Here is an 11,304-nt window from a genome sequence, read left to right as displayed (position 1 = left end):
ATGCTCCATTGTACATATTTTTAAACAGTAATCTGAAGAGAATCCAACAGATAAACAAAGAATATAATAATTTCTTTCAAGTGTATAATTTCTTTGTACTTAGTTTTGAATGTGGTTTGTCAGAACTATTTTAAAGAGGAATAAATTCACGTAGTCGTTGGTCATTATAGATGGATCTCAGTGCTATCTATCTAAACACTGTGAGGTTGCTGAGTAACGCTAAGGAAATAAACTATATATCTCTGTGTCCAATATGAAGGAAGTTTTGAGGTAGTTTCGCGAGCTAACGCTAACTAGCATCAGCGCAATGAATGGAAGTCTATGGGGAGCTGCTAGCATAACTGAAAGTAATCATTACGTTACTGAGTTTGGGTAATCCAAAAGTTACGTTACTGATTACAATTTTGTACAGGTAACTATAGTAACGGATTACATTTAAAATGTAACCAACGTAAACCCGGGATTAATGTTTGGGGTTTAAAAATCAGATTTTAAGAAGATAAATTGTAGAACTATACCGATCAAAAATAGAAACATAACATGCACCAAAATTCAACATTTTTACTGAGTTAAAAGTTCATATGAGGAAATCAGTCAATTTAAATAAATTCATTAGGCTCAAATCTATGGATTTCACGTGACTGGCAGGGGTGCGGGCCATGGGTGGGCATAGACCCATCGACTTGGGAGCCAGGCCCAACCAATCAGAATAAATTTTCCCCCACAAAAGGGCTTTATTACAGAGAGAAATACTCAGTTTCATCAGCTGTCCGGGTGGCTGGTCTCAGACGATCCCACAAGGGAAGAAGCCGGATGTGGAGATCCTTGGCTGGCGTGGTTACATTTGGTCTGCGGTTGGACGTAGTGCCAAATTCTCTAAAACGATTTTGGAAGCTGCTTATGGTAGAGATATTCCATTCAATTCTCTGGCAACAGCTCTGGTGGACATTCCTGAAGTCAGCATGCCAATTACACGCCCCCTCAAAACTTTAGACATCTGTGGCATTGTGTTGTGTGGCAAAACTGCACATTTTAGAATTGGCTTTTATTGTCCCCAGCGCAAGGTGCACCTGTGTAATGATCATGCCATTTAATCAGCTTGTTGATATGCCACACCTGTCAGGTGGATGGATTATCTTGGCATAGTAGATAGGCTCACTAACAGGGATGTAAACAAATTTGTGTAGAAAATATGACAGAAATAAGCTTGTTGTGAGTATGGTACTTTTCTGTGATCTTTTATTTCAGCTCATGAAACATGGGACCAACACTTTACATGTTGCGTTAATATTTTAGTTCAGTATAGGTGGGGCTTCCGACGTTGTAGCTTGATTGTACTAATGTCGCATTCACGTGCGAGACGAAACTAGGAAACTCTGAAATGTCCGACTTGCTAACTGGTTGAATACGGCACGTGTATAACTACAACCAGTTAGCAAGTCGGAAATGTCAGAGTTTCCTAGTTCCAACTAAAAGTAAACGCGGCATTAGTAGTGAATGTTTAACATGTAATCAGGACACCAATGTTTTGGGGATGATATCTGTGTGTGTGGGGAAGCAGGGTTGTGTTCATTAGGGCACACTATAGCAAAACGTTTTGAAACAAAACAAAAATGTCAATTTCTTATTGGACAAATCCAAGTTGTTCCACCCCATTTAACTAAATTGTCTTCAGTTTTGGTGCCGAATGAACACAACTCTGTCTTGTACTGACTGCCTGTTGACTACTAGTGATACTGCAGTACCGGATTTAGCCAGTAGAGAGCAGTGCAGGAGGTACAAGGGTGTAGAGGGGACATGAGAGAAACACATAGCACTATATCAACATTAAGGTAATCAAATGTAATCTATTATCAATAAATCGGTAAATAACACAGACATAACAAGTAATGCTATTCCAAAAACATTAGGGACAAGTATTTCTGTGATCACTGTAGGCCATTTATTTCTACATAGAAAACATCTTAACATTCATAGTATAAAACTTTCCTTGAGATAAAAAAATAAAAAAAGACAAGAAAATAAATACAATGTGCATAAAATAATGTCAACTCCATTGCCTTTTGCTTCAAGTGAATAGCTGCTGGTACATATGACAGATTTAGTAGGTCTCTAAAACTGTGGTTCTCATTACCATCATCAACCTACTGACTAGTATTCAGTATTCACTGCTACATTCTGTTCATTGTACTGTAACCCACCGTTTTACACCCTCAGACTGTGTTTACGCCCCAAATGGCACCCTATTCCCTACGTAGTGCACTACTTTTGACCAGGTCCCATAGGGAATAGGCTGCCATTTGGAACATATCCTGTGTCATCTGGCTGACCATTGTTGCATTCCAACCAAAGCCCTCACTTTTTCTGTCTAGCAAACATAGCACCACTTATCAGTGATCAGGTGAGAGGGATGAAGGGAAGTGGGTGAGGATTGGCTATGGCTCTTCTATGCCTCTCTCTCTCTCTCTCTCTCTCTCTCTCTCTCTCTCTCTCTCTCTCTCTCTCTCTTTGGCTGTCTTCCCTTCTATCTCTCCTCTAGCTCACAGTCCATTTCTTTAAATCAGTCAGTCAGTCTCTTTCTCCTCTCCCGCCTCTTATCTATCCGTCAGTCAGTAAGTCTGTCTTCCATCTCCCGCCTCTTATCTATCCGTCAGTCAGTAAGTCTGTCTTCCATCTCCCGCCTCTTATCTATCCGTCAGTCAGTAAGTCTGTCTTCCATCTCCCGCCTCTTATCTATCCGTCAGTCAGTAAGTCTGTCTTCCATCTCCCGCCTCTTATCTATCCGTCAGTCAGTAAGTCTGTCTTCCATCTCCCGCCTCTTATCTATCCGTCAGTCAGTAAGTCTGTCTTCCATCTCCTGCCTCTTATCTATCCGTCAGTCAGTAAGTCTGTCTTCCATCTCCTGCCTCTTATCTATCCGTCAGTCAGTAAGTCTGTCTTCCATCTCCTGCCTCTTATCTATCCGTCAGTCAGTCTTCTGTCTCCTGCTTCTTGTCAGTCCGTCTGTCTTCCATGTGGGTCACCAGGGTCTGGTGTTCCTATATTCCTGCTTCTGCCTGACCCACTGAGCTGTGTTACAGCAGCTCTCTCCCACCGTCCACGACCACCCTCCTCTCCCCTTGTCCTTCTCAGTTTCCGATGGCCCCTTCTCAACCACCTTCAGGGGCCCACCTCCTTTCTCTCCCCCTCCCCTCATCCGGAGCCCCTTCTCCAGCACCCTGGTCTCCATCTCAGCCTGTCTGTCTGGTTCTCTGGTGGCCATCATGGTGGTCTGGGAGCAGAGCGACTCCTTCCTGGATAGGGACAGAGGTGGGAGGGACCTGGACTGGGACCTGGACTGGGACCTGGACAAGGAGGGATGGAGAGAGGTGGCATATGATGAGAGGTAAGATAAGGGGATGAGTGAGAGAGAAATGGAGAATGTGAAGAAAGAAGAGAACTCGTTTGTGTGCTGCAGAGAAGGAAATGTAGTTCAGTCGAAACACAAATCCACTGTAATTCAAGCTTATTTTTCTTGCTTTCAATTGTAGCCACCTACTATTCAATGCCTTTCCAATCCCCTACATGAATTTTAGATATACAGTCTGTCAGATATATCCAGAGTATGTCTACGTACAGTCTGTCAGATATATCCAGAGTATGTCTATGTACAGTCTGTCAGATATATCCAGAGTATGTCTATATACAGTCTGTCAGATATATCCAGAGTATGTCTATATACAGTCTGTCAGATATATCCAGAGTATGTCTATGTACAGTCTGTCAGATATATCCAGAGTATGTCTATGTACAGTCTGTCAGATATATCCAGAGTATGTCTATGTACAGTCTGTCAGATATATCCAGAGTATGTCTATGTGAGGGGAAATGACATCTTGGCAAACCTGTCTGTGTGTCCCAGTCCCAATATGGAGAATACATGTTGCTGTTTAAATCAGCCATATGATAATATGGAGAATACATGTTGCTGTTTAAATCAGCCATATGATAATATGGAGAATACATGTTGCTGTTTAAATCAGCCATATGATAATATGGAGAATACATGTTGCTGTTTAAATCAGCCATATGATAATATGGAGAATACATGTTGCTGTTTAAATCAGCCATATGATAGTATGGAGAATACATCTTGCTCTTCACACCAGTCATATGTCATTTAGATGTGGGTCAAGTTGCAGGAAGACCATTTCACTCAAATCAATATTTCAAATCAGTAGAAACAGTAAAAATCTGCTGAATTCAAATCAGTAGAATCAGTAAATATCTGCTGAATTTAAATCAGTAGACTGGCATGACTACAGTTCATCAAATTTTTGCAGCCAAGGGGCCAACACATTTATGTTAATATGTCTCTCATTTCAGTTGAAAACGAATAGGTGGTTTCAATATGTCACATATGAATATCAGAGAAAAGCTTTCTCGTTAACCCACATTACGTTTAGAGTGGACTTGACAGCATTGGACATAGCAGTTGTTATCGTACATACTGCAGCTGGTCTGACTCATGATCTACATCCCAAATGACACACTATTCCCTACACGGTGCACTACTCTATAGGGCCCTGGTCAAAAGTAGCGCACTATGTAGGGAATAGGGTGCCATTTGGGACGTAGATTATGAGTCCGACTAGCTACACTCTGTAAAAGTGTACCAATGATATGGAACAGCACACTGTGGTCCGGATGAATTGACCCATTTCACCCATTTTCTGTGATTGTCCAACTCTATCTTGTCCAATTCCCCCTCTCTCTGTTTTCCTTTTATAGGCTGTTCTTTGCTGGGGTCCTCCCTTCAGACTATTTCTCTCTTTCATCCTCCCTTTCCCAAACCCGCTTGCCTTCCTTTCACTCTTCCTTTCTTTCTCCACCTGCACATCAGTCCCTCCATCCTTCCTTGTCTCTAACTCCACCCAGTGGCGCTGCCATCATGCGTCGGTACAGCTCCGAGGGGTCTCTACTCGATATGGATTTCCTGCCGTGGAGGAAAGTACCTGTGAAGGGCCACAACTACCACAGCCGGGACGGGGAGTCAGGTACCTACACCCCCCACCTGGAGGACAACGAACTGGATGGTCGAACCACCTCTTTCCCCCCTACCCCTACCATCGTGGAGCCTGGAGCCAGCCCTGGGAGGACGACGAGGAGGGGGGAGCTGCGCAAGGATCACAGCGTCAGTGTGGAGAACTTCACAGAACTAGGGAAGCTAGAGGGTAGAGGTTTTCTTGGAGTGGTGAACCTAAATGAATGTAGGGCATATAGTGATGGGCAGTTGGTGCCGGGGACGACGGGCCGCCGCACAGAGAGCGTGGGCAGCGACGACCAGCCACCACCCTCTCCCTCGTACTCACCCTCTGGCTCCAGCCCCTTGTCCTTCAAATCACAGCAACGGTCACACACCAGAGCCAAGCTGTCAGCAGCCAAGCTACACCTGAAGAGCCTGTTTGGGCAGGTAAAGAGGGATGTGGGATGTCAGGGTCGCTAAAGGAGTGGTCTCTGGCAGTGTTTAGGGTATTGGATGTTTTAGGCGACTGTATGGGAATGGATAGCCTGTGTGTGTTAGATGGGTTTTGACTAGGTGCGTTAGCTCTAATTTTCCGGGTCACCAGGTGGGCAGAGTTTTCACATTTCAGACCATTCCATTGGACCTTGTGAAATCTCTACTCCAATCAGGATGAGCGTATGAGCTAAAAACAAACGCACCCTTTCTGGTTCTTCTCAGTAGTAATTCCAACCTTGAGATTCATCCGACCGAGTGTTATTTATAAAGCAAGCGGTTGTGTTAAAATGTTAAGGTCACACTAAGTTGACAAAGGATTAAATAATCATGCGCAATAGCACACATTTACCTTAAATATTCTCAATTTGATTTAAATATTGTCATGCATATTATTCCTGTCATTGTGTAACTCATTAGACACTCATCCAGCCTTTCATTTTGTTCTTTTAGATAAAAGCATCTGTCAAATGGCAAAAACCAATGAATACCAAGTCCCCCTCCTCTCCTATTTCTCCCATATGTTGGCATCCACACTGACACCCACTACGTCATGTTTTAATGCTTTTAGGTTTGGAATGTTTAATGTTTTTATAATGGCGACAATGACTCGATACAGGAAAATATTGCTCAAACAGAACTCTAACATTTTATATAACGTTTGGGCTAAAACCAAAGAAGTCATGCCGCTGAGATTTATGTGTGTGTGTGTGTGTGTGTGTGTGTGTGTGTGTGTGTGTGTGTGTGTGTGTGTGTGTGTGTGTGTGTGTGTGTGTGTGTGTGTGTGTGTGTGTGTGTGTGTGTGTGTGTGTGTGTGTGTGTGTGTGTGTGTGTTGACTGTATGTGTATGAGTGACACATGCCAATCATTTACATTTGGAAACAAACTAATTGTGTCTGTATTTCCAGAGTCCCCATTCATCACATTCCAACCTGTTTAACCCAGAACAGAAGGAACAGAAAGAACAGAAGGACAGGTGAGGTCATCAACGTGCCTGGGCATCCCTATGGTAATCCAAATACAATTCAGAGGAAAGCAATGTGACCCGTCAACACTGATATTACATAGATATGGCAAAAATATCCTTATCACATGATTGGTTTCCGTAACTGTTTAAGTCATCTCACTCTCACTCTCTGTCACAGTAATCAAATCTCCTCTGTGGGCAATAGACTGTGGGCAATAGACTGTGGGCAATAGACTGAGGGCAATAGACTGTGGGCAATAGACTGCGGGCAATAGACTGTGAACAATAGAATGAGGACAATAGACTGTGGACAATAGACTGTGGGCAATAGACTGTGAACAATAGAATGAGGACAATAGAATGAGGACAATAGACTGTGGACAATAGACTGTGAGCAATAGAATGAGGGCAATAGACTGTGAACAATAGACTGTGGGCAATAGACTGGACAATAGACTGTGGATAATAGACTGTGGACAATAGACTGTGGGCAATAGACAGTGGACAATAGAATGAGGACAATAGACTGTGGGCAATAGACTGTGGGCAATAGAATGAGGGCAATAGAATGAGGGCAATAGACGGTGGACAATAGAATGAGGACATTAGACTGTGGGCAATAGAATGAGGACAATAGACTGTGAACAATAGAATGAGGACAATAGAATGAGGACAATAGACTGTGGACAATAGACTGTGGGCAATAGACTGTGGACAATAGACTGTGAACAATAGACTGTGGGCAATAGACTGTGGACAACAGACTGTGGGCAATAGACTGTGAACAATAGACTGTGGGCAATAGACTGTGGACAATAGACTGTGGACAACAGACTGTGGGCAATAGACTGAGGGCAATAGAATGGGGACAATAGACTGTGGGCAATAAACTGTGGGCAATAGACTGTGGGCAATAAACTGTGGGCAATAGAATGAGGGCAATAGACTGTGAACAATAGACTGTGGGCAATAGACTTGACAATAGACTGTGGATAATAGACTGTGGACAATAGACTGTGGGCAATAGACAGTGGACAATAGAATGAGGACAATAGACGGTGGACAATAGACTGTGGACAACAGACTGTGGGCAATAGACTGAGGGCAATAGAATGAGGACAATAGACTGTGGGCAATAAACTGTGGGCAATAGACTGTGGGCAATAAACTGTGGGCAATAGAATGAGGGCAATAGACTGTGAACAATAGACTGTGGGCAATAGACTTGACAATAGACTGTGGATAATAGACTGTGGACAATAGACTGTGAACAATAGAATGAGGACAATAGAATGAGGACAATAGACTGTGGACAATAGACTGTGAGCAATAGAATGAGGGCAATAGACTGTGAACAATAGAATGAGGACAATAGAATGAGGACAATAGACTGTGAACAATAGACTGTCGGCAATAGACTGTGGACAATAGACTGTGGGCAATAGACTGTGAACAATAGAATGAGGACAATAGAATGAGGACAATAGACTGTGGACAATAGACTGTGAGCAATAGAATGAGGGCAATAGACTGTGAACAATAGACTGTGGGCAATAGACTGGACAATAGACTGTGGATAATAGACTGTGGACAATAGACTGTGAGCAATAGACAGTGGACAATAGAATGAGGACAATAGACTGTGGGCAATAGACTGTGGGCAATAGAATGAGGGCAATAGAATGAGGGCAATAGACGGTGGACAATAGAATGAGGACATTAGACTGTGGGCAATAGAATGAGGACAATAGAATGAGGACAATAGAATGAGGACAATAGACTGTGGACAATAGACTGTGGGCAATAGACTGTGGACAATAGACTGTGAACAATAGACTGTGGGCAATAGACTGTGGACAACAGACTGTGGGCAATAGACTGTGAACAATAGACTGTGGGCAATAGACTGTGGACAATAGACTGTGGACAACAGACTGTGGGCAATAGACTGAGGGCAATAGAATGGGGACAATAGACTGTGGGCAATAAACTGTGGGCAATAGACTGTGGGCAATAAACTGTGGGCAATAGAATGAGGGCAACAGACTGTGAACAATAGACTGTGGGCAATAGACTTGACAATAGACTGTGGATAATAGACTGTGGACAATAGACTGTGGGCAATAGACAGTGGACAATAGAATGAGGACAATAGACGGTGGACAATAGACTGTGGACAATAGACTGTGGACAATAGACTGTGGGCAATAAACAGTGGACAATAGAATAAGGACAATAGACTGTGGGCAATAGACTTTGGGCAATAGAATGAGGGCAATAGAATGAGGGCAATAGACGGTGGACAATAGAATGAGGACAATAGACTGTGGGCAATAGACTGTGGACAATAGAATGAGGACAATAGACGGTGGACAATAGACGGTGGACAATAGACTGTGGACAATAGACTGTGGACAATAGACAGTGGACAATAGACTGTGGACAATAGACTGTGGGCAATAGAATGAGGGCAATAGAATGAGGACAATAGACGGTGGACAATAGACTGTGGGCAATAGACGGTGGACAATAGAATGACAATAGACTGTGGGCAATAGAATGAGGACAATAGACGGTGGACAATAGACTGTGGACAATAGAGTGTGGGCAATAGACTGTGAGCAATAGACGGTGGACAATAGAATGAGGGCAATAGAATGAGGACAATAGACTGTGGACAATAGAATGAGGGCAATAGAATGAGGACAATAGACTGTGGGCAATAGAATGTGGGCAATAGAATGAGGGCAATAGACGGTGGACAATAGAATGAGGACAATAGACTGTGGGCAATAGACTGTGGACAATAGACTGTGGGCAATAGACGGTGGACAATATACTGTGGGCAATAGACGGTGGACAATATACTGTGGGCAATAGACAGTAGACAATAGACTGTGGGCAATAGATGGTGGACAATAGACTGTGGATAATAGAATGAGGACAATAGACTGTGGGCAATAGACTGTGGGCAATAGATGGTCTATAATAGAATGAGGACAATAGACTGTGGACAATAGACTGTGGGCAATAGACGGTGGACAATATACTGTGGGCAATAGACTGTGAGCAATAGAATGAGGGCAATAGACTGTGAACAATAGAATGAGGACAATAGAATGAGGACAATAGACTGTGAACAATAGACTGTCGGCAATAGACTGTGGACAATAGACTGTGGGCAATAGACTGTGAACAATAGAATGAGGACAATAGAATGAGGACAATAGACTGTGGACAATAGACTGTGAGCAATAGAATGAGGGCAATAGACTGTGAACAATAGACTGTGGGCAATAGACTGGACAATAGACTGTGGATAATAGACTGTGGACAATAGACTGTGGGCAATAGACAGTGGACAATAGAATGAGGACAATAGACTGTGGGCAATAGACTGTGGGCAATAGAATGAGGGCAATAGAATGAGGGCAATAGACGGTGGACAATAGAATGAGGACATTAGACTGTGGGCAATAGAATGAGGACAATAGACTGTGAACAATAGAATGAGGACAATAGAATGAGGACAATAGACTGTGGACAATAGACTGTGGGCAATAGACTGTGGACAATAGACTGTGAACAATAGACTGTGGGCAATAGACTGTGGACAACAGACTGTGGGCAATAGACTGTGAACAATAGACTGTGGGCAATAGACTGTGGACAATAGACTGTGGACAACAGACTGTGGGCAATAGACTGAGGGCAATAGAATGAGGACAATAGACTGTGGGCAATAAACTGTGGGCAATAGACTGTGGGCAATAAACTGTGGGCAATAGAATGAGGGCAATAGACTGTGAACAATAGACTGTGGGCAATAGACTTGACAATAGACTGTGGATAATAGACTGTGGACAATAGACTGTGGGCAATAGACAGTGGACAATAGAATGAGGACAATAGACGGTGGACAATAGACTGTGGACAATAGACTGTGGACAATAGACTGTGGGCAATAAACAGTGGACAATAGAATAAGGACAATAGACTGTGGGCAATAGACTTTGGGCAATAGAATGAGGGCAATAGAATGAGGGCAATAGACTGTGGGCAATAGACTGTGGGCAATAGACGGTGGACAATAGAATGAGGACAATAGACTGTGGGCAATAGACTGTGGACAATAGAATGAGGACAATAGACGGTGGACAATAGACTGTGGACAATAGACTGTGGACAATAGACTGTGGACAATAGACTGTGGGCAATAGACAGTGGACAATAGACTGTGGACAATAGAATGAGGGCAATAGAATGAGGACAATAGACGGTGGACAATAGACTGTGGGCAATAGACGGTGGACAATAGAATGACAATAGACTGTGGGCAATAGAATGAGGACAATAGACGGTGGACAATAGACTGTGGACAATAGAGTGTGGGCAATAGACTGTGAGCAATAGACGGTGGACAATAGAATGAGGGCAATAGAATGAGGACAATAGACTGTGGACAATAGAATGAGGGCAATAGAATGAGGACAATAGACTGTGGGCAATAGAATGTGGGCAATAGAATGAGGGCAATAGACGGTGGACAATAGAATGAGGACAATAGACTGTGGGCAATAGACTGTGGACAATAGACTGTGGGCAATAGACGGTGGACAATATACTGTGGGCAATAGACGGTGGACAATATACTGTGGGCAATAGACGGTGGACAATAGACTGTGGGCAATAGATGGTGGACAATAGACTGTGGATAATAGAATGAGGACAATAGACTGTGGGCATAAGACTGTGGGCAATAGATGGTCTATAATAGAATGAGGACAATAGACTGTGGGCAATAGACTGAGGGCAATAGAATGAGGACAATAGACTGTGG

General features: G+C 43.2%; 1 protein-coding gene across 1 annotated transcript in view; it reads left to right on the top strand.

Annotated features, from left to right (window-relative positions):
- Window positions 1-3,170: 3,170 nt before the first annotated feature.
- Window positions 3,171-11,304, top strand: part of LOC106593810 (regulator of G-protein signaling 3) — a 32,429-nt gene continuing 24,295 nt past the window's right edge. Inside the window, exons 1-3 of the mRNA XM_045709729.1 lie at window positions 3,171-3,385; window positions 4,771-5,452; window positions 6,406-6,473. Coding sequence (XP_045565685.1) covers window positions 3,264-3,385; window positions 4,771-5,452; window positions 6,406-6,473 — 872 coding nt within the window. The 5' untranslated portion in view covers window positions 3,171-3,263. The remainder of the gene's footprint in view (window positions 3,386-4,770; window positions 5,453-6,405; window positions 6,474-11,304) is intronic.

Source organism: Salmo salar, chromosome ssa27 (genome assembly GCF_905237065.1).
Source record: "Salmo salar chromosome ssa27, Ssal_v3.1, whole genome shotgun sequence".
Classification (NCBI taxonomy): domain Eukaryota; kingdom Metazoa; phylum Chordata; class Actinopteri; order Salmoniformes; family Salmonidae; genus Salmo; species Salmo salar.
Note: the sequence above shows the minus strand (reverse complement) of the source record. Positions and strands in the feature narration are given on the sequence as shown.